Consider the following 22,704-nt stretch of genomic DNA (forward strand, 5'->3'; position numbering starts at 1 on the left):
ATTGCTCAACGTCACGCACCGTCACAGTGGTCCCAGCCCGGGAGTCGGCAAATGAAAGTAGGGGGAGAAATAGGGCCTAGCTGACCTATTGCGCGCTGCTCGCGCCTTGGCCCTGCCGCAGCCCTCCACCTGGCTGCGGCTGCGGGTCTGCCCGGCAGCTTCCCGTTTGCCGCCAAGCAGAAACCTCCCCCCAACCCGATCCTCACATACGCGCTACTACCTGCTGCCGCACCCGAGCTGGCTTCTTGATGTACTCCAGAACAGCGTCCGAGCGCCAACGCCCCTGCTCCCTGATGTCTTCCAGCGCCACCGCGGCCGCCGTCGCGCCCCCCGCCGCAGGCTGTGGGCTGTGTAGCTCGCCACGTCCACGGTCCTCTCCTGGTGCGCTGCCAGTTGCAGCAGCAGCCCCCGTAACCGGGGTGTGAACCACGCCCGCGGCGTTGCCGTTCCCCGCACCCGCCCGACCAGCGGTACGAAGAGCGGGTCCCCGTCACCGTGGCTGATGAGCCTGTCTCCGCTGATGCCCTTGGAACGCTGCCAGTCTGCCAACGCGCTGATCGTCCCCTCCCACGTGCTGAGGGCCAGGCGACGCCCGTCGTGCGCTAGCCACAAGCACACGACGGTGGGGTTGAGGTCCAGCCCCGGCGCCCGCGGCAGCACAGCATCCTCCGCCAACCCGAGCTCCTTGCTGCCGAACTTGACGATGCGGCGCCGCGCCGTGGCGTATGTGACTGCCGAGCTCGCGGCGACCGAGCTCCCCGCTAACGCGACCAAGTTGCCGGCCAGCGACAGCGCCCCTGCGGGCACCGTCGCCGGCCTAACGCCCGCCGCCGTCAGGATACAGCGCGCACAGCGGAAAAGCCCGCTGGGGTAGGCGGTGGCTGGCACGCCTGCGCAGCGCCGGTGCCGCCGGGCGCAGGTGTCACAGCACAAGTCGGCGGCGCTGCAGGGCCTCGCGCACGCCGCGCAGCCGAGGACGCCGCGCGCCACGTGCTCTGCTCACAGCGGGCAAGGCGAGTCAGTTCATACGGAGTACGTACAGCAGGTCGTACGGGGCGGGATCGGCCACCTTCCCCCAAGGCCATAGGCAAACCATGCGCCCTGCTTCGATCACCTCCGCCACCTTAAACACCCTGCTGCCTTTACCCCTGCTGCCCCCCGCCCAGCGGCGGAATCATGGCTGCTGCGGCCAGTGCGGCACCACCACTGTGGCCCGAGTGCTGCTGCTGATTGCTGCCGCTGCCGCCAGCGTCTCCAGGACCTGGCCGATCAGCGCTGTCGGCGGGAAAGCCCACAGGACCTTGCCGGCCAGCTCCGCCTCAAACTCCCCCCGTACCAATTCCAAATCCGCTACCGTGCAGCGGTGAGCCCCATGCCACACGCTGGAGTCGCTCCGCAGCACGTCCCATCACCATGAGAGGTCTGCGGCTGCGTCAGCCAGTATCAAGCCACTCTTGCAGCGCTGCGGCCTCCGCCAGCGCCGCGCTACGCGCCAGAACTGTGTCTGCGGGATTGGGAGGTAGGTGCAAAGTGGGGTTAGCGTCACCGGCCCGCGGCCGTTAGCTCGTCACCCGCGCCGACGGGGTACACATTTATATACCGGAAGTACGACCGGTGGCATCGTCACCCGCCGCCATTGGGGTACCCATGTTTTATATACCGGCGAGTACCACCGGTGGCTTCGTCACCCGCCGCCAAAGGGGTACCCATGTTTTTATACCGGCTAGTACAACCGGTGGCTTCGTCACCCGCCGCCAAAGGGGTACCCATGTTTTTATACCGACTAGTACAACCGGTGGCTTGATCACCCGCGCCGGCGGGGTTACATCATTTATATACCGGCAAGTACGGCCGGTGACCGGATCACCCGCGGTCCACGGAGCACCCTTCTGTTCACCCGGCGGTGCGTACCGGAAGCCTTGGTGACCCGGAGGCCAACGGATCAGCGGATATGACCTAAGCTCGGGCACAGCGACACTGTCGCCCGTCTCGCAACATGACCGGTCTCGACCCGAAACCCGCATGCGAGAGGTGAAACACTTACCCTCCAGATCTTCGTCAGGTGCTGCCTGCGGGGGATCCGCCGCCGGCGCCTGAACAGGCGGGGCGTCCGCGGCGGCGACGGCCGCCGCAGGAGCCATATAGGGCGACGCCCGGCCCGCGCGGCGCCGCCCGGCAACAACCCCCCCCCGCTGCTCCAGCTGCGCCTCCCGGGCGTTGCGCTTGGCCGCAGACAGCTCCGTGAGCTTGCGGCAGGTCCGCCACTGATGGCCGTCCCGGCCGCAGTGGCCGCAGCCGCGGAGATACACCTGCTGGCCCCGGCCGTCGTCCTTGCCGTCGCTGTCGCTGTCGCTGTTGCAGCTGCTGCTGTCGCTGCTGCTGCTGCTGCCGCTGCTGCTGCTGCTGCTGCTGCTGCTGGGGCTGCGCCGGTGCGGCGAGCGCTCAGTCTGCCGGCTGCGTCGGGCCTTGGTCGGGCCTTGCGTCGGGCCCGCTGCACCCCGGCGCCCCGGAGTCCGCTCACCGTCACCTGTGCCCGAGCCTGAGCCAGAGTCCGAACCCGAGCCGGAGCCCCCAGGACCCTGGTCTGGACCAGCGCCTGCGCCCGGAGCTGGGCACGCTGCTGGTAGGTCGCCTTCCGCAGCTGCTTGCGCGCGAAGGATGTAGTCGGGCTCCTCCGCGCGGAGCGCGCTGATAGCTGCCTCGCGTGTCTTAACGATTGCTGTCTACTTGTTGGTATAAGTGCGAGAGCCCAGCCTGTCGATCTGTTGCGTTTCGGTGAAAACGGCGCGATCGGCCAGTCGCGTCTGCTTCTAAAGAAAAACTAGAAGTCCCTCACTGACTGGACTGACAGCCACTAAGTAACTCTACAAATAAAGACCAAACTGGGGGCCAGCCTGCGACTACAAAGCGGGCAAGAGTCCATGCACACCGGGGCACGAACCTACCGCCCCACGCACACTTGAGCACGACAACCGCCCTACAGGGCCGCGCCTCCCCTTGCCTACAGCCGCCACCTCCTTCAAAACATATTTTAGTCAAGAGAAGCCTAAAATGACACTTTGAGTGCACATGTGTTGCCGCCGCAGCGTATCCAGAGTACGGCCTGACTACCCGCCGACTGGCCCACACAAACCGAGCGGAACCCTCGGAATGAGATGCGTGGAATTGCGTGGAAAGCGGCATGCAGGATCGGGTTGGCAGGCAGGCAGGATGGGCCTGATTGGACAGGGCTGGATGCGGTGCGGCGAGGTCGAATCGGGGAGGGCCGGGGAGGGCAAGAGTCGCCCGTCGTGGGCTGGTGGTCATACTTGCCATCTTAACCTAACCTGTTTCAGACACAGACTTGGTATACATAGAAATCGCTATTCTTGACTTGGAAATAAGAGAAACCGTCGTTTCGTGCCTCACTCCGCAATGCCACTTTGCTCTATCACGACTGTTGTGGCTTGTAAATGCGCATGAAGCCTTGGGCAGACGTCAGATATGGGCGCGGGGTGCTCGTCAGAGGGCAGTGAGGCGGTCGCGACAACTCCGTCCGAGCTTCCACCCCGGCCAGTCTACACCGCGTGCGACCTCGTCAGCAGCCCCGATTTTGAGGCTTTGCACATTGGTGTCATCGACACGCTGTTCGAACAATGTCAGAAGTTCGGGGAGAGCGTCTGCGCGCTGAATGCGTCCTACCAGGGGCTGGTACGTTCATATCGGGCACTAGTGTTAAACATGAGGACGATGTTTGAATAAACCGCAACATTCTCGGCCGCAGCTGCTGGACGTGCGCGTTGCGACGGGCCTGCTGCAAGGCGGGTTTTCGGTGGCATTGAAAGAGACGGTGAACACCGACATATTCTCCGTAGAGCTGCTGACAGCAGATGGAGGGCCCCTGGGGGTTGCCGATGCAGCGCGGCTCAGAGCGCGGGACCTGAAAGGGCAGGGCCTTGTCACAGGTGCGTGCATTACCAGGTACCGGGCGGTGTTAACGGCATGTGGCAGTGTTACAAACGGATCCCTCAATGCAACGTTAGACAAATGATAGCTTCTTGTCACTGGCCTGGCAACGCCGCACCCGGCAGTGCTGCCCGTCCACAGGACAACTCTTGGCATGCCTTGTGCCTCCCTGCTTGCAGCTTGCGACGCCAACCTAGCCCGTTGCATTGACGGTCTCGCCGACTACTTCGTCCGCCACGCGGGCGCACCCAACATGGGCCTGGCCCTGGTGAGTACCGTAACCACGCACACGCACGCTGCCTGCATAGACATCTACATGCGTAACATTCCTCCCCCGGCTTCCTCGCCTCGCGTGCCTCCACACCGCCACATCTCCACGTGCGCCCGCCGCCCGCAGAGCGCCACGGGCGCGCTGGTGCCTCGCGCGGCGCTGCAGGCGGCCGCCGGGCAGCCGGTGCCGCGGCCGGACCCGGCCGTGGAGGCCTTCAACGGCGCCGTGAGCAACATGCGGGCGGCACTGGGGGCAGACTATCTGCTGGCCTTGCACCTGCACAAGGTGGGGCGGGGAACGAAGGGGAGGGGTGTGTGGAGTTTTATCCGATCCCAAGGGGGGCATAGGGCTGGGATCGGGGCTGGGCATTGATGCGCATGTGTTTGGATCTTCAAGAACAGAGCCGTACTGTACTGGATGCTACATACCGCTGGGGGAAGCCGCGTCATCAATGGGGGACTTACTAAGCGCCTGACTCCGCCGTGAATAAGTCACGCCTCGAAGCTGTCTTCATGCTGCCCGGGGCTACTAGTGCATGCGCCCTCTCAATTGCTAAGCTTCAGTCCCCATGGGCATCCCCTCTCTAGGCCCACGCCCACGGCAATCGCGCCTTCCGAGTGCGCTTGCTCAAGCCCGCCGGCGCCGTGGGCAGCCTGACAGCGGTGGCGGCGCCGCCGCCCGACCAGAGCGCTGTGGGTCTGGGCCATATTCCGGGCTGGGAGCCGGTGACGCTGCTGGATCAGGCCGCCTGCCTGAACGCCGCGCGCCTGCATGACGCGCTACACCTCTACCACGATGCCAACGGCAGGCTGGCGGCGGCACTGCAGACCTCGGGTGGGTGGGGCTGCTGACAGGCGGGGTTGGGGGCAGGGGCGGGACGGGTTTCAGTTGTGGGTTGTGGTCTTATTATGGGGTTGGTCTGTTAGACTCGTTGGGTGCGGGACGTGCGCCAGGGGCGAGTGAGTGGTGGGGTGCCCGAGGGCTGCGCACAAACATTGGCACCATCGCATCCAGACAATATATACAAGAGCGCATCTCAACCGCCTTCCTTTTCTGTCCCATTCCTCTCATCGCGTGCTGCGCCACAGGCATGACGCAATGCCGCGGTGCCGTGGCGCTCGCCTCAGCACGCAGCGTCGGCCTTGCAGGCGAGCCTGCCACAGCCGCCTACTCCGCAGCCGCCGCAGCCGCAGCCGCCGCAGCTGCGGCCGCCGGCCAGAATGTAAACCAGGCGGCGGCGGCGAAAGCCGCCGCAGCCGCTAGCCGCGCGGCCGCGGCCGCAGCCGCAGGTGGCGGCGGCGGCCATGCTGGCAAGCGCATCGGCGATACCGCCGCCGCGGCGGCGGTGCGCACGCTGCCGCCGGCGTACCGGCTGCTGATGTCGCGCAGCGTTGCCAACCTGAACGCAGCGGCGCATGCGCTGACGCATGCGGCGGCGGCGGCGCCGGGCCCCGCCAGCTTTGCGGCGCTGCTGACGCACGTGTTGGGCGAACTGCGGGAGCTGGTGGCGGAGGCGGGCGGCGACGCGGCGCTGGTGGGTTGGGCGTGTCTTTGTGTTTGGCGGGTGATCGGGTTGAGTTGGATCGGGTTGGATGCGCGGATGGGCAGAAAAGCCGGGTAACCGAGGGCTGTGCCGTGCGGTGCCGTGCCAGGGGCTGCCAGTACAGCACCCGCTCCGCAGCACGCTCCATTCCACCATGACCAGGGTTGCGCTGGGCACCCGCGGGACACCCGTGACACATGTGCGCCCATGTGAGTACGGTATGTGCTACTGATGCTGCTGCCTGCCCCCAACAGGAGGCGTACCGGCCCTCGGCGGCCTTCTCCGCCGCGCCGGACCACAGCCTGGGCTTCAACCTGGAGCCCCGTCTGGAAACCGCCGGCGCGGGGCCGCCGCCCGCCTTCCCTGACTGCCTCAGCCCGCCGGTGAGCAGGCACCACCTATACATGGCCCGAAGGCCGCCAAAACCCAATTTGCATTTTGCCCAGGGCCGGGATCAGGTTGTGCCTGCCGCTCCTGCCGCTCCTGCCACCCCTCCCGCTCCTGCCGGCACCCCGCCCTTGGCAGCCCGCCGTCACGGCCACCCCTGCCGCCTCCGCCCCCGCCGCCACCTGCTGGCGCCATGCAGGTCCGGCGCGGCTGGCTGCTGCTGTGTGAGCTGCTGCGCACCCACAACGCGGTGGTGCGGCAGCTGGAGCCGCTGGGGCAGCTGGCGGCGGCCTTCGAGGAGGCCATCAGGTGAGGACCCGGCTGTGGCAGCGGGAGCGGGAGCGGGGGAAGGGGGGGGGAGCGGGAGCGGGGGCGGGGCGGGAGCGGGCGCGAAGCAAGGCGAAATGAAGCGCAGCGCCACATGTATGGCGGCGGCGTGTGTTCACCTCCTCAGCTTGCAGCTTGCAGCTTGCTGAGCCACGCGTGCAATGCGATCCGTAGCCAATGGCCGTTCACCCGGACATGACAGTACCCTGCTAGTACCCGAGCCCCTCCCGCATCATCGGCTCTCGCTGCCCTGCTCGCCACCCACCACCATCAACCACCGTAGCCCCCACCACCACCGACTTGTTGCCTGCGCCCATTCCCGACCATAGGCGCCGCATAAGCAGCATCGGCGACGACGCGGCGGCTCGCGGCCTCTCGCTGAAGGCCGGCAGCGCGGCGGCGCGGGCGCTGGTGCGCAACGCGGCGGAGTTCAAGGGCTGTGTGGGCGGCTGCCTGGAAGTGCTGCGGGCCACAGCGGGCCTGGTGGCGGCGGAGATGGCGGAGGCGGCGCAGCTGGCCAGCGTGCAGTGCGGTGGGTGGGTGGGTGGGTGGGTGGGTGGGTGGGTGGGTGGGTGGGTGGGTGGGTGGGTGGGTGGATGGGTGGGTGGGTGGGTGGGTGGGTGGGTGGATGGGTGGATGGGTGGGTGGGTGGGTAAAAGTCGCAGGCAAGGCCAGGGAAGGGAACGGAAGGGAAGGGAGGAGACAAGAGCCGGGGGCGCGCACGGGCCTGCACATCTGCCTGTGGAGTGCGGCGGGCGGTGGCGCCGGTCGGTGTGCCCGGTGTCCTCCTGTGCTGCGGGGTGCGGGTTGTCCCCGCGGCCCCTTCCGGACTCATAAACCAGACCCCTGCCTCTGATGATGCTGCTCCTGCTGCTCAAACCCCCGCTGTCGCTGTAGGCTTCATGTCACCGCTGGCCTGGTCCATGAGCATCGCCTCAACCGTGGCAGGTGGCGGCGCCGCCGCTGCCGGCTCGGTTGCCAGCACCGCCACCGCCAGCCTCACGAACAGCAGTCTCGCTGCCAACTCACTCAGTGGTGGGCTGTCACCCATGCCCGGTGGCGGAGGCGGCGCGCGACAGACGCCGCCGTCGCGGCGGACAACGGGCGTCGGCGCCACGTCTACCGCCAGCCGCGGCCACCCCAGTCACAGCGGATTCCTGGCCGGCGGCGGCGCTGCCGCTGGCGGTGGGACCGCGCTTACAGACCTGGAGGCGGACGGGGACGACGCCATTGTGCACTCACAGCTGCAGAAGCAGCCGTCGCGGGCGGCGGCCGGCAGTGCTTCTCCAAGTCGGCGCAAGCTCGGTGCCTCCACGAGTATGGGCGTGGGTGTGGGCAGCGTGTCGCGTGGGCGCAGCCAGAGCGTCAAGACGCGGCACGCACACATCCAGGAGGAAGGGGAGCAGGGCCCGCAGGGGCACGGACACGGACACGGGCGCGCAGCGACGGACAGAGGCATGGCGCATGGTGACGCCGGCAGCCGCAGCAGCAGCGGCGGTGGCTGGGTGCCGGTCGCAGCGGTGGGCGACGGCGCGCCGGCTTCGCCACTGGGGCCAGGGGCGCAGCGCCCGGTTGGCGGCATGCTCGGCGGCAGTGCCGACGGCGCGGCGTCGCGTGCGGCGTCCATGTCGCGCCCGGGAACGCAGGGCGCCGGCGGGGCGCCGCGTAGGCAGCAGGCGCAGACGCAGCAACATCATCATCAGCAGCAGCAGGGAGGCAGCCTGGCAGAGGAGTACGCGCGCAGCGCGCTTGCGCACCTGCGACTGCAGGACCTGTAGTGCGTCGTGGGATTGCTGCGGGCATTGGAGGGAAAAGCATCGTGATGGGTACTGGGTATCGGGTATTGGCGTTGTGGGTGCGCGCACGCAAGCGGTTCTGGTGCAAGGGAGCGGTGTGTACGAGGCAATGCAAGGATGCGACCGCGGGGCCAGGAGCGAGGCACGCATTTGTGGGTGTGGGTGTGGGCACTTCATACGTGAGAGAAGCGGGAGGCATACTTGATGCCGTGCACATGGCCAGGCCCAGGCTCTTGGGGACATTGCTAATTTGCCTTGCCACTAAGACTGTGTGGCAAATGACTACGGTACTGTACCAATTCTTGCTTGGCACTTCATCACGGGGTTTTATATGACTCGGTTGCGAATGCGTGCAATGTAAGCGCATTGCCGGCGTGTGGGTTTGTTTTCATGTTGTCCCCGCATCTTCGTCCGTGGGCCAAGTACACCTTTGACTTTCGGTTATGAAAGCGGAACTGCATGCGTTGGTGACAGTGTGAAACCAAACACACTAGGGGGGCTGCATTTTATTCTGGACTCTTTTATTTTGGACTTGCCGTATCGGTGAATGGCATCCTTCCTATATCGCCTTCATCGTGATGCTGGGTCACCTGATAGGGTTACTGCTTGGCGAATAGCTCTGACAACGGCAGGGTGCGCACCTGTCGTATCACGGTATCGACTGTCGAGGGCAAGGCCGAGATGCTGTTAGTGTGCCAGCAGATAATATTGCCGCGTCTTTTACCGTTCTTGAAAGTGGCGCGGCCATCAACCTGTTAGGGGATGGACAGGGACTCGAATGGCTGTTGAGTTCATGGCTGTGGCGCTGTGAAGAGTGGGGAAGGGTGGCGGGGCGCGCGCTGATGCAGAAGCTGTCGTGTGTCAGAGAACACGATAGACGAAACCTTGTAAGCGGTCTTTCCCATTTTCCTGTGCAGTGTGCTGGAGAACACATTGCGTAGGGGGGAGGGCAGTTGCGGAGGAAGAGGCACTGACAGGCTGCACAGCCCCCTAGGCAGGCAACGCGGGCAACGTAAGCTAGCCGCAGCACTCCTGCAGCAGGGGCATGTGCGTGCGGCAAAGCAATGGTGTGCTGGTGTTGGCGTGTTGCTCAGCTGAAATTGCGTGGCAGGGTTCACTCCTGACCCCTGGGCGCGGTCCTTCTGTCCTTCCAGTGGTTCCAGGGCCGGGGACAACCCTCTTCCAGGACACAGTCAGCCGGCCACAGGCGATACGGCACCCAGCCTAGCCCGGCCCCGTGGACTCATGGCACGCACGTGCTGGTTTACACGGCGGCTGAGATGCTGCGGTCCGGTGGAAGCGGCTGCAGCGGCGGCGGCGGTGCACGGCAGGTGCGGGGCTTCGTGGACCGCAACGCCCCCGTAGTAAAGCACAAAATTCAGCGAATTCGTAACAAAATTGGCAATGCAGATGCTTTACTACAGCATCCGCGCCTTTTCAGGTTCTCCTGGTCTCGGGGTTAGCGGGGCCCTCAGGCTCCCCCCGCAGTTCAGGCGCCGCGCGCCACCCGCACGGAGCGGCCACACGGGACCGCCTTCGCCCAATGCGTTTGCGACACTTGGTGTCAGTTAGCGGCGTGTAAGGGGGCTATCGGCCGCCGAAGCGGCCTCCCCTCGTCGAGAGACATAGCTCGACGGCAAAAGAGGTTCACGCCTCCGCCTCCCCTCCTACCTCCAGCTGCGCACAAACCAGTGCTCGTATCTTGTAGATGCCCTCAGGCACCCGGCATCTACACATGCGTAGATGACCCTGACCGCGGCATCTACACTTAAGCCCCAACCCCCCCAAAACGTCTACGCTTCCCCCATTTTTGCGCCCAAACCGGCCAAAACCGTCTACACTGCGTAGATGCGTGGCACCCAAACCCAAAATTTTTCTCCGCCTTCGGCGGATTTTGGGCAGATTTCTACAGTGTAGATGGAAGATACGAGCACTGGCACAAACGCCTACGCCACACCTCATCACCCGCCACCGGGCATCTGAAACCTCAGGCTAGCTCAGGGATAGTGGCTGAAGAAAATGATCATGCACATCTGCGCACAGCATTCAGGTCGTGGCGAGGCCGTTCTTGGCCGTCAAAGCGGCTCAGTCTTGGCAGACTTGAACGGCGTCAGCTCCGCACGTCAATCCGCTCCGTTCAGGCCCTCAGGGCACTTGGACACAACCAACGAAGTCTACCGTAAATCACAGTCATGCATGCAGAACGGCCCGCCATCCCCGAGGCTGCTACTGCTACTGCTACTGCTACCGCCGCTCTGCTCATGCAGCGCCGAAGTCCAGCAGGCCGCTGACGCACTCACGCATCTCGTGCTGCGGCCCCTCCGCCGGCTCCAGCACAACCAACTTCTCCCCTGGCGGCAGCCCCTCCAGTTGCGACAGCGCGATGCGCCCCTCAAGCTGCAGCCGTGGGGCCGACCTGCCAAAGGCGCCGGCATCAGCGGCGACGTTGAACACGTACGCCAGGATGGTGCCGGCGCGGCGCAGCTGGTTACGCGCCATTGGCAGATCTGCGGGGCGTGGGTGTTGGGCATGGGGCGTGGGCGTGGGCGTGGGATATGACAGGGCAGGCGCATTCAGGTAAGGAACTAACATGAGTGGTTCACCAGCAAAGACATCACCAAGCAGGGGGTGCGTGTGGGGGGTGTCTCGTGTCGTGTGCTCGACCAACGCTCACGCACTGCTGGTCAACCGCTGGTAAATAAATCGGGGATACCGTGCTTGTGCTTGGCAACGTCTACGACCAGGCAACATCTACAAGTAGTCGTGTAACGATCAGCAATAGAAAGGCATGGTATACGGTAGCTAGATTGCTGCATGGTGGACACACTAGACACACGTTGTGCACAATGCACTGCTGCACGCAACTGGTCTCACCTGCTCTGCCCGACTTGGTCTCCAGCATCATCACCCGCAGCGTGCCTTTCTTCAGCCGCACTGCCAGGCCGTTCAGCTCCAGCTGCGTTGCTGGCTCGGAGATGGCCGCCTCAGCAGCTGCCACATTAGCCACATTAGCCACATTTCCGCTGCTGCTGCCACTGATGCCGCCTCTTTCCGCAGCAGCAGCGGATGACAGCTTGGGTGGCTGCATGGCTGACAGCACCAACATGGATGCGGCGCCCTGTGCCAGCAGCTCGCGCTCTAGCTGCTCGCGCTGCTTCTGCTCTTTGGTGCCTAGAGCCTTCAGCAGCTGCCTGGCAACATCAAACGGATCCCGCACACCGGTGCCGCCGCTGCCGCCGCCGCTTTCCTCGTTACTGCCGGCATCGCTCCAGCTGCTGCTGCTGCGGTTGCGGTTTTGCGCCTGCGCCGCCTTTTTGCCGTTGATGTACTCTTGGGCGGCATCCAAAACCGCAACCGCAGCATCCGGGTCCACCGCGGAGCCAGGCGCCGCCGCGCTGATCCGTACCTTCCGTACCGCCTCCAGGAGGCCCTGCGGTTGGATTGGGCCGGCGTGCGGTAGTGGCACTTGCTTAGCCCCCACACAACAGATGGCAGCAAACGGGTAGCATATTGCGAAGTAGGCAGATCGGGAATGGGGCGACATGCCCACGGGGCGGAAGAGGCCGAAGAGGGGAAACAACACGTAAGCAGAGCTGCAGTTTGCACTTACACACACCTTACACAGCGCATAGACGGTCACGTGCATGCAGCCCATGCGGCCCTATACATGCAAACCCACCTGCGCGCTGTTGGTGGCGGCGGGACCGAGCTGCTCCTGCTGCTGCTCCACCTCCTGCTGCTGCTCCTGCGGCTCCTGCTGCTCCTCCTGCTGCAGCAGCCTAGCCAGATCCGCCAGGACGCGCGACGTGGCGTACAGCACGACCACCCGCGGCCCCACACGCTGTGAGCGGGTAGCACGCACCACACAGTCATGCGACGTAGCAAGCCAGCCAGTCAGCGGCTGCCTGTGCACAGCACGACCCCTGCCGCAACTTCATAGCATGCCCATGCAAGCAATGCACGTAAGCAGCGCTAGATCCCCCCTTGACTTGGGGTTGGGAGTGGAGCACCCCATCCCTATCCCATCTCCTCCCATCCCCCGCGTGCCACTCCGTTGTCAAGCATCGGCCACGCTCTCCTCCTCGCTCTATTGCATTGGGATTTGATTTGGTTTGGGCTGGTATCTACAACCCCCCCCCCACCCCCCAACCCCCAACCCCACCCACCCACCCACCCACCCCCCCCACACACACGCACGCACGCACGCACGCACTTACCCGCAGCCGGTCAACGATCGCGGACAGCGCCGCGGCCCTGCCAGCTGCGTCCACGCCCACCAGCAACAGGTCCACAATGCGCTTGGCGTCGGTCAGGAACACGTTCGGGTGCACGGGCATCTGCGTCTCATTCCGCAAGTGCACGACGGCGGTACTCTCCACCAGCCCGAGCAGGTTATCGCACAACTCCTCCAGCATTGCCATCTGACGCGCCTGCGCTTTGTCCCAGCGCGCATCCCTTGCTGCCTGCTCCTTGTCTCGCTGCGCCTGCTCCTTGTCTCGCTGCGCCTGCTCCTTGTTCCGCTGCGCCTGCCCCTGGTACCATTGCGCCTGCTCCTGGTCTCGTACAGCGAACCTCTGGTCCAGCAGTGCGGCGATGCCCGCCAAGAGCGACTTCTGGGATTCCTCCTGCAGAATGTGCACGGACAGCTGGTCAGCGACATGGGGTACTGAGTCAATCAGCAAGCATAGGGGCCGCTGCAACTGCTGCCCGCACACCCCTACCCCCACAGCAAACTCCCGCGGGGGCTGCCCTACAGTAACGCTAACCAGTTGTGGGGCCTGCACACCGCGCGCCCACACACCTGGACCAGCAGGTCCTGCAGCTGCAGCGGCGCGCCTGCACTGGCGGCGGCGGTGATGGCGTTGGGTGCGGCGGTGGCGGCGGCGGCCTTCTCCACCTCCACCTTCACTTCCTGCACCGGCGGGTGGCTGCCGCCATGGTCACGTGAGCGCTCGCGGTCGCCCTGGAAGCGCTTGCCGCCGCCCCCGCCATCACGGCAGGGCTTGGGGTCATCAGCAGCGTCGCCACCAGGAGGCCGAGATGCCGCAGCCTGGCAGCAGGAGCTTCGGCGACCTGCGGGAGGAGCGCACAACCACAGGAAGGAAGGTCGCAGCGTCAGCAGCGCAATGGCTGGGCGGTGCGGTGCGGACTGCCACTGTTAGGGCCCTTGATGCACCTAGCTAGCTAGGGCCCTCGTTCCCTGCACAAGTGAGCGCCTGCTTGTCCAACGAGCCCGTCCAGCCCGCCCTCCGTCCCCGATGTTCTACCTCGTACGCACGTCGCCCCAGAGGGCCGCACTTCGGCAGGGCGGCCGCCAGCTCCACCGCCTGTCAGGGGTTGTGGGAGACGACGCCAGGTGTGTGCGTGTGTGTGTGAGTGTGTGTGTGTGTGTGTGTGTGTGCGTGTGTGTGTGTGTGTGTGTGTGTGTGCGTGTGTGTGTGTGTGTGTGTGTGTGTGTGTGTGCGTGGGTGTGTGTGTGTGTGTGTGTGTGCGTGTGTGTGTGTGTGTGTGTGTGTGTGTGTGTGTGCGCGCGTTGAGCCATCTATGCCACCCGCCTGACCTATCGGCGATGATAACCCCCATGCATGGCACGCGATGTACATTAGCAGACAGACACAGGTTAGCAGCTGCAGTATGAGGCTGGCGCGTTTGCTGTTGTCGCCGCGAATGCGAAGGAGTCTACCCCTCGCATCCAATGCCACCGCCTCCAACACACCACGAATCCAATAGCTATCCCACCCCCCCCCCCCCCGCGCTCGCAATGGCTTTTGGGGAATAAAAGCACCACCCACCATGTAATTGCCTCCCACGCTGCTGACCTCTACACCTAGCAGCCCCATGCTATGCATATCCTGGCTCGCCCGCTCCCAGCTGCCTCTCTCGTCATGAAGCTCATCAGCAACATGCGTCACTGGTAACTGCTGAACTCTATGCCGCACGCAGTCGTGTGTGAAGCCTGCGCGGCAACCCCTGTATGCACCTGTACACCCCCCGGTTTTGGTTTAGTTTGGGCTATACTTAAGTATTTACAACCCCCCCCCCGCCCCCGCGCCCCTACACACCTGTGCCCGCGCCCCCGCCCCTACACGCCCGCGCCCCCGCCCGGCCGTCCCAGCCCCCGCGCCCCTACACGCCTGCGCCCGTGCCTGCGCTCGTGCCCGCCCCGCCCACGCCTGTGCCTGTGCCCACGCCCACGCCCACCTACGGCCCCCCGCGCCGCCTACCCCCGGGCGCTATCAACACAAGACCGTTTCGCTGTACTCCGGGCTCTGTGGAACGGTTGTTTCCGGGATTTGCCGAGGACGACGGTGGAATCCTTGCCTCTGGCTACTTACATTGACGGCGTTGATGGCCTTGCAGCGCATGCGGGGGCTATCAACATAGGGCCGTTTCGCTGTACTCCGGGCTCGGGAGCGGTGGGGAGCGTTGGAGCGCGCACGGTCGGGGAGGGACTGGGTGGGCTTCCGCCGGTGGCATTCCGGCCTCGACTGGGACTTTGCCCGGGTACGCGTGGGGTGCGTGCCGCCGAGGGGTGAGGTGGGGGTTTAGGGGGTTTAGGGTTTTTTGGGGATGGGTGTGTGTGTGGAGTGGCGCCTGCGACGGTACGCGCCCGGTATCAAGCTTTTCTACAAGACTCTAAATCTGCCGTTGTGTGTGCTGTTGTCTCCTCCCTTTGTGTGCCTATGCCCATGTTACCCCGTCCCGTCCCGCTCTCCCTAGCGCCTACAGGCTCGGGATGCCCTCTCCTGCGTGCGTGAGGGCACCCGGGTTGGCAGGGCCGTGGGGAGCCGTCTGCGGCCCGTACCCTGCCTCTTCCCTAACCGCACCCTCCCCCTCCCCTTGTCCCTGTACCCCCCTGGCCCTAGTGTGGCCACATGCCGATGCGTGCTTGCCTCTATATTGTTGCCCTCTGACCGTTTCCCTCCTCTCTCTTGCCACCCAGGCTCGTGCATTGATAATATGGGTCGGTGCCTTATCCGCTCGCGCGCCTTTCCGCTCACACCGTTTGCCCTTGCCCTTTTTGCGCATGCGAACGTCCCGCCCTGGCGCTGGTCTCCTCCTCGGCGCCCGGGCTCCCTTGATGTCTTCTAGGTGGGATACTAAACGTGTGCCTAGTCTGCATTGCTAGTTAGAACGTGTGTTTGAGCCTGGGTGGCAATCTCGAAGGCGGCTACAGTCAGCACCGCCCACATGCGCAAGACCGAAGAGCTCATCGCCTCCTTCGTACTGGCTTGCCGGACGGTTTGCTGGGATCGGTGCATTTCGGGATAGGAGCTTTTGTCGCGTGCCACTCCGTTGTCAAGCATAGGCCACGCTCTCCTCCTCGCTATATTGCATTGGTTCCGATTTAGTAGGGGCTGGTATCTACAAGCCCCCCTACCCCCCCCCCCCGCCCGCACCTGTCCCTGCGCCTGTGCCTGCGCCCACACCCACGCCCACGCGCCCGCGCCCACGCCCACACCTGCGCCCGCCCACGCCCACGCCCATGCCCGCGCCCGTACACGCCCGCCCCAAACCCACGTGCTCCATTGCCTGCCCCCGAACCCGCGCTCCTGCGCGCCCGCGCCCGCCGCGCCCGCGCTCACGCACGCCCACAGCCCGCCCACGCACACCCCCGCCCCCGCCCCTACACGCCCGCGCCGCCCGCCCCGCGGGAGCCGATCTGGCGCCCATAGCAAGCTATCGTTGTTGGCCCGGCCCAGCACAGCACGGCGGCAGGAAAGATTAAGCCTCTCCCTCACGAGTCGCGTCCAGTGGGCCCTCTTCTGGGCCGGCTTCCTCCTGAACTCTGCGCCCCCGCCGACCCTTACCTTGAGGTTGACTGCTGCTGCCGGCGCGCGAGCGGGGCAGCACGGAAGCTTGCCGCGTCGCTGCGAGCATTTAGCTCCTGTTGGAGCCCTTGTAAGCCCTTGTAGCGGCCGAAGTCGAAGACAGAATGACGATGGCCCGCAGCTTCCGCGGGCCGGTGAGGTGCCTGCCGCTGCAGCAGCACTCCTCCAAGTAAATGTTTTCAGCGCATTACTTGTAGGGTTTAAGCGCAGCCGTTCGCGTGGCCCGGATTCACGACATTCTTCAACTCCAATTTACAGTAGCAGGTGCTTAAATAGGTAAAGCCATGTAAACAGCTGTACACCAGTGCTGTGAACGCGCCGAAAAAGGAAGATATGAGCCCGCGTCGCGCGTTGAAACTGAAAGCGCCATATTGCTGGCCACGATTGCTGGCCCCGCAATCCGGTTCTTCCAGGTTCTTCGAACCTCTTCCCCCCCCGCCCCCCACCCAAACCTTCCTTCCTTCCTGCGACCCAGAACAGGACAGAAAGTTTGCTACCGTATACTGGCCAGCGAACATGCAGCAAGGGATGTGCGCTCGGACAATCAGGGGGTAGTGTGGGAGGGGTTCAGAGAAATGAAAGCTAGTGTGAATGCAAATGCTAGACGCCATCGAGTGCTCCAGGGTTATGCAAATGCGTGGTTTCAGTCGTGGAGAGAGCGCCTGCCCTGCCCCGCTTAACGGTAAGTTACAGTTGTTCCCCTCCCGCCCCCGGCCCCTATCCTACCTGTGGTGCGCCTGTGTGCCGCCTTCTCCGCACCCATGAACACGCAGCAGCCACGGCCCTGGCCGCTGGCAATAGCTGTGCTATGGGACAAGGTTAAGGCAGGTTGGCGAATTCCCGTAGGGTGCAGCTGCATTCCCAGACCCTAGACCTCATGACAAACAATTTGCGACGGCAGTGCAATAGCCCCTAGGAGCAGAGTTGAATGGCTGCAACTCCTGCAAGCAAGGCAGGGGGTGGGTACATGGGATTTGAAAAAGGCAGGGGTGGGTTGGGCAAGTGCAGACTGTCAGGGGATGGGACAGCCAAAGGCCAGCGACCCTGCTGCTCACTGTGGTGGTGGTCAGCAGCAGTAGTGATGCGTGTACTTTGCACGTGCGGCGTGCGGCGCGGCAATCCTCGCAACTACCAACACTTTAACTGACACACGGGGATCACAAACGGGCTTCCGCGCAACTGCCAACGAACAGGGGCGGCACGTGTCGTGGCGGTTGGTGCGCAGCGCGAGTGGGAGCTGACAGTTGCGCGGGGGCGCGTGTGGGCAGCTGCTATGGAGTACGGCGGAGCTCGGCGGGGGTGGCGGTTGGCGCCCAGCACGAGTTGGAGTGTGTAGTTGGACAGCGAGGCGTGTGGGAAGCTGCAACAGAGTACGGCGGGCTTGGCGGAGGCTGGTAGTTGGCGCATTTTTTCCTGCGACTGGCCTTTGGAGGGATCTGCATCGGCCTCTGGAGGGCTCTGGCGAACTCTGAAAAGCTCTGGCAGGCTCTGAAGGGCTCTAGCGGGCTCTGAGGGGCTCTGGCGGGCTCTGAGGGGCTCTGGCGGGCTCTGGAGAGTTCTGGCGGGCTCTGAAGGGCTCAGTAGGGCGCTGGAGGTTGGCAACCGACAAGGGTCCCCCCTGGAACTGGATGCGACCGCACGGGCTCCGCCCCTGTCCCTATGGGGGGAAGGGGCAATAAGCCAACACGACCGCCGCCTGTGCGCCCGGCCGCCGTGCATGCGGGTGCATGCTTGGCGGGCCAGTACCGAGTTAGCCCACTATCCAGTTGCAAAGGCCGCGGCAACCCACACCATACCCAAAGCCAGGCGGCTATCAAGGAGTTGAAAAACTCCGTAGACGGCGTACCTCACCCTGGGCTTGATCTAGGGCAGGACCCCCGACCCGACGTTGAATGGTTGGGCAGACCAGCGGTCCCATCGCACAGCCCAACGGTCGCACACCTACCGAAGGGCACAAGGGAAAAGACCTTCTCACCGCTCACATTACACATGGAGGAGCGCCGGATGGGGCCCCGGGGAGCCTTCTGGGTCTTCTGGGGGAGCAGGGAAGGCCTTACTTGCCAACATCGTGTGCTGGCAATCAGTCTCCGGTCCAGTCTCCTGCAAAGGTCATTGCCCGGCCCTGCGCTCTTGCCCGTGCCCGTGACCATGCATGAGAGGGGCGGGTGTGCAGTATGGCTGGGTGATTCCATCGGGTGGGGTCACGGCGGGCTGGGCTGGCGTATGGCACGCTTGCTGCCCCTTCCCACCCCCAGCTTAGACCAGTCCCCACTCCCACACCACACCCGCCCCGGTGGATTCCTGCCCCACGGAGGCTGGCGGTTGGCGCGGTGCGTGAGTGGGAGTGCATAGTCGCGGGCGTGCCGTTTGGGAAGCTGTGTGTGAGCTGCGTGTAAACTCAGAGAGAAGCATGGGTCTGACCCCTGTCCATCGGCTGCTCTAAGCGCACACGGTTTCACACGGTTGACACGGGTACCTCCGCGGGGCGGCGCCCCCTGGCGCCGCGCCGCGTGTGAGTTCGTGTGAGGATGCGGATGAGTGCGACCTAGATGCTGGGGAAACATGTCCGGTTGCGCGGCGCGCGAAGCGCGCCGTGGCGGAGCGTTTGCCTCCCCCAGGCTGGTGGCGATTGGATCAGAGGGCACACGGTTTCACACGGCTGCCAAAGGGACGGTCGCTGCTGGGGCGGCGGCAGGGGGCTGAAGAGAAGGGACTCGCTGGAGTGCATGAGAGTCGCTGGTGTGCACGCGCGGGCGGGGCGCAGGGAAACTCGGCGGAAATTCGGCGAAAACTCGACAGAAACTCGCGCGAAACTCAGCCGAAACTCGGGCTAAACTCCGGCAAAACTCGCGAGTCGCACCAGACTGCGACAGCGTAAAAATAACTATAGACTTTTATATATTTAGCGAGATATATTAACAGGAATGCATCAGGTTGCTTTCATCGCCTTGCGCGGCGCGCGATAGGCGTCGGCGCTCAGGTCCTCCTGCAGCTGCTTCGCAGGCAGCCATTCCGCTTTCGGGAATCCCTTGAATTTCACTAAGAACTGTAACTTGCCGCCCACATACTTACTGGCCTCAAAACGCGACACATCAAAGTGTGTTTCGCCACGCACCTGCTCGCGCTTGCCACGCCTATTGCCGCGCTTGCCCACCGCAGGCTTCTTCGCGTGCGCCGGCGCGGCGGGTGGGTCTTGTGCTTCAATTGCGCGCGTGGCCTGCTGCTGAGTGGTCGCAAGAGCCCGAGCGACGCGCCGCACCTGGCGCTGCTCCTGCGCGGCCTCTGCCTGTCGCTTGGCCCCACCCGTCACCCTGTCTGTCACCTCACCACGCACCAACTGCATCTCTGACGGGCGGTACAGGCGCCGCTTGCCCTCCACAGCAAAGCGATAGCCCTCCTGCCGCGTCACGGTGTAGATCTGCTGTGAATATGTGGCCTTCTCCTTGTCAAACAGCGCCTTGCCCTCCAGCAATCGCACGCGGTCACCTGGCTTGAATCCACTCACCACGCGCGCGTTCTTAGCACGCTGCCCCTTGTGCAGCGCCAGCATGTAGTCCACATCTGCGAGTGCCTCATCGGAAAAGGTGCCTCCTTAATAAAGCTGAGTCAACACCAAACACCAAAAGTTAGCTTCAAGTGCGTGTATTTTCCAGCGCTTCCTGCTGCTTTTAGGGTGGTATGGCATCTGTGACACGGGCTGTTGGGCATAGCCATTCACACATTGGGACTATGTATGGGGGGCACAAACTGCTTTGATTAGACTCGCATGATTAAACGGGCTATTTAAGAGATTCAGGAGGGATCCGCATAGGCCTCTGGAGGGTCTGGCGCGCTCAGAACGGCCCTGGTACGTAGCCCTACCTGGCGGGCTCTGAGGGGCTCTGAATGGCCCTGATGGGCTCTGGCGGGGCTTTGTTGTGTGAGTTTGGGTTTACCCGAGCGGATTGGGGGTGTTTGGGTTTGTCCGATTTCAAGTACTCTCTGAGGATGTTTGGCCTGTTTTGCATGCTTCCCCCCTCAGGCCGCGCGGAGTCTGCCGCTGCCGGCGAGTGACTTTCTCATGAATTGTTGCGGCTCACTTGGTACGGGTTTAGTTACACACACACGCACACGTAAACAGGGTTATGCCTGCTAAGGTTGAGCCTGCTCAGGTTGAGACCGTGAAGGGCATGCTGTTTGCCATGGTCAAGGTGATGGCCCGGCTTAGCTTCAGGAGAGTTACGGACATGCGATACTTGCGGGCCCGGGCCAGAATCTTCCGGCTTGCTTCACACGCATGCCCTACAATCCTGCCAACTACTGCCAGACGGCCCACCGCAAAACAGCTCCGTGCTTGACTGCAGGCCTGTTGCCGCTCTTGGTGCCGCGCTGTGCCAGCACGCCAGCAAACATACACACCGCTGCCGATAACTCCCTGCCTTGTCCGTTCTATTTCTCTCCCGCCAATGATGAAACGAACGTCACAGCATCAACAACACAACTGCATGCGCGCCGACCGCACACTGCCGCCGCTGACCAGGGAGACAGCCCTACGCCGGGCCTGGCCGGCCCGTGGCCGCACCTTTGCCTCCTCCCCCGCCAGCAGCCGGCCCCGCAGTGCCACCGCCTCCATGCCCTCTGCCGCTGCCGCGGCCGCCGCCGCTGCCGGAGGCCGCACGGCCACGCTTGGGGCCACCGCCACTGCCCGTGTGCGCCGCGCCGCCCACGCGAGAGGCAGTGGGCACGGCAGCCGCTGGCAGCCCGGCCGCGACCGCGGGCCCAGCTGTGCCGGGCGACTTGGTGGACCCGCCGGCGGAGGTTCCGGAGGCAGCGGGCGAGTGCGAGTCCGCCATGGTGGCCGCCGCCGCCCCCTCCTCCTCCGCCGCCGCCCCTGATTCCATGGGGCACAGCCGCACCACCGGGCGCCGCCGCAGCCGCTGCGGCCACGCCCTTCGCGGCTGGCGCCACCGCCATGGCGTCGCCCTCGTCGCGTCCGCCGCTGCTGTTGCTGACAGTGTTCATGGCCGCCAGCGGGGCATCAGCCGCGCCCGCAGGATGCGCGGAGGCCGCCGCTGCTTCGTCGACGCCGCCGTCTCCTCCGGCCTGTCGGTGCAGAGCCAGTGCGACAGCGGGTTGCTGCTGAAATGATGACCCCCGCGAGGCCATCACCGGCAGGCGGTGGGCTGCTGCACCCGATCGCAACTCAGTCATCATCAGTGATGGACCGCCCGCAGCAGCCTAGAGGTAGTACAAATGCGCCGCTGCAAAAACATTCGCCCACCCCTCGCGCTGTGGCCCACTACCTGTAATTCAGGCCCTCACGGCGCCCACCTGCTGCTGCTGCGCCGCCGCCGCCGCTGCCGCCACCATGCCGCTTTGCGTGTCCGGCACCCGCTGTTGAGCAGACGCCGCCGCCAGCAGCGGCGCGGAGGACCCGGTTCCATTCGCCCCTCGCCACCACCGCCGCTGCCGCCGCCGCCGATCTCATCGGCCTGCATGGTCAGGGTAAGGTGCGTGGCAGGGAGGGGTACACGCGTGTCAACCTTCACCCATCCCACATCATCAGTGTGTGGAGATGATGGCGACCGTCGGGCTGGCAGTGAGGTAGATGCGTGTACAGGTGTTCCAGGTCAACATGCAATCCTCAGCCATCCTGCGTCTCGCAGTTGGGTGTTTCCGAGCACGGCTCGCTGCTCTTGCGTTGTTTGACACATGTATGTGCAATGCCCCGTCAACAATGCCAGCCATGCCAGCCGGCAAGCCTAGCCAGCGCGGCATCCGGTCCTTCACACTCATGCGGCCTGCCCCCTTGCTGCATGGCACAGCCCAATCGGCCCCGCTCACCCACCTGCACGATCGCACGCATCTGGAGCCTCACCTGATCCTGGAATGGAATGGGGCTGCGAGGTGCACCTGCACACGCAAGCATACCGTGTCAGTTCACCCCAGGGGTGCCCCTGGCTGCCCCTGGTTTACGCGCACCGCTACGCACTGCGCCCTGCTACGTACTGCACTCTCCTCTACATCGTGCCATGGAAGACACATTGCGGCGGCTGTGCGGCTGTGCTGACCGTGGTGACGGGGGCGACTCCAGCACGGTGAGCCTCGCGTGTTAGTATTGCTTTGGCTGCTGTCGGCCCTACCATCGGGGGCTTGCAGGGACCGTGTGCTGCCAGGGTGCGAGGTTCAGAGAATGGGGGTGGGGAGGCTGAGCTGATTGAGATGGTTTAAATTGCGCTTGGGGCCTGTGCAACGTCTTGCTGCAAAACCAGAGGGGTACAGTTGGAGGCGCTCAAACGTGGTCTGCGCTAGAGCTGGGCTGGAAGGGAGTTGTAATCGGACGCACACGCCGCGCACCTCATCCATGTCAAGCCATGGAACAAGTGGCTCGGCCCACAACCTGCCCCCATGAGCAGCACTCCGCATCGCAGTGCGGCGCACCACACGTGGTGATAACACCCCTGGTGTTCACGAAAAGCATTTGGTGCGCGCAGAATGATACGCTCAAGGAGAAGATCTGTGTTTCTTATGTGCATGTGTGTGAAGCAGGGCTGTGCTTTCCTTCTGCCGCTGCTACCGCTGCCACTGCTTCTCACAATGATGATTGCCAGTCATGAGTACCGT

At 64.3% G+C, this 22,704-nt stretch overlaps 5 protein-coding genes across 5 annotated transcripts; 1 reads left to right on the top strand and 4 right to left on the bottom strand.

Annotated features, from left to right (window-relative positions):
- CHLRE_16g667050v5 (uncharacterized protein) lies at window positions 1-2,876 on the bottom strand. Its single transcript, XM_043071077.1, has 2 exons — window positions 2,045-2,876; window positions 1-1,504 (listed from the first exon to the last, which is right to left on the bottom strand). Exons 1-2 carry the CDS (start codon window positions 2,139-2,141, stop codon window positions 1,434-1,436), a joined length of 168 nt encoding a protein of 55 aa, XP_042915881.1. The 5' UTR covers window positions 2,142-2,876; the 3' UTR covers window positions 1-1,433.
- A 450-nt stretch (window positions 2,877-3,326) lies between these two features.
- Window positions 3,327-9,172, top strand: CHLRE_16g677702v5 (uncharacterized protein). Its single transcript, XM_043071336.1, has 10 exons — window positions 3,327-3,690; window positions 3,764-3,944; window positions 4,125-4,213; window positions 4,343-4,501; window positions 4,804-5,050; window positions 5,305-5,750; window positions 6,014-6,142; window positions 6,346-6,455; window positions 6,803-7,005; window positions 7,371-9,172. Exons 1-10 carry the CDS (start codon window positions 3,484-3,486, stop codon window positions 8,249-8,251), a joined length of 2,652 nt encoding a protein of 883 aa, XP_042915882.1. The 5' UTR covers window positions 3,327-3,483; the 3' UTR covers window positions 8,252-9,172.
- Window positions 9,173-9,650: 478 nt separating this feature from the next.
- On the bottom strand, window positions 9,651-16,426 carry CHLRE_16g688350v5 (uncharacterized protein). Its single transcript, XM_043071632.1, has 7 exons — window positions 16,081-16,426; window positions 13,537-13,596; window positions 13,071-13,342; window positions 12,487-12,894; window positions 11,949-12,110; window positions 11,144-11,699; window positions 9,651-10,776 (listed from the first exon to the last, which is right to left on the bottom strand). Exons 1-7 carry the CDS (start codon window positions 16,148-16,150, stop codon window positions 10,529-10,531), a joined length of 1,776 nt encoding a protein of 591 aa, XP_042915883.1. The 5' UTR covers window positions 16,151-16,426; the 3' UTR covers window positions 9,651-10,528.
- Window positions 16,427-18,931: 2,505 nt separating this feature from the next.
- On the bottom strand, window positions 18,932-19,856 carry CHLRE_16g688100v5 (uncharacterized protein). Its single transcript, XM_043071625.1, has one exon. It carries the CDS (start codon window positions 19,649-19,651, stop codon window positions 19,031-19,033), a length of 621 nt encoding a protein of 206 aa, XP_042915884.1. The 5' UTR covers window positions 19,652-19,856; the 3' UTR covers window positions 18,932-19,030.
- Window positions 19,857-20,183: 327 nt separating this feature from the next.
- CHLRE_16g688250v5 (uncharacterized protein) lies at window positions 20,184-22,376 on the bottom strand. Its single transcript, XM_043071631.1, has 3 exons — window positions 22,224-22,376; window positions 21,384-21,572; window positions 20,184-21,183 (listed from the first exon to the last, which is right to left on the bottom strand). Exon 3 carries the CDS (start codon window positions 20,979-20,981, stop codon window positions 20,631-20,633), a length of 351 nt encoding a protein of 116 aa, XP_042915885.1. The 5' UTR covers window positions 20,982-21,183; window positions 21,384-21,572; window positions 22,224-22,376; the 3' UTR covers window positions 20,184-20,630.
- Window positions 22,377-22,704: the final 328 nt, after the last annotated feature.

Source organism: Chlamydomonas reinhardtii, chromosome 16 (assembly GCF_000002595.2).
Source record: "Chlamydomonas reinhardtii strain CC-503 cw92 mt+ chromosome 16, whole genome shotgun sequence".
NCBI lineage: Eukaryota > Viridiplantae > Chlorophyta > Chlorophyceae > Chlamydomonadales > Chlamydomonadaceae > Chlamydomonas > Chlamydomonas reinhardtii.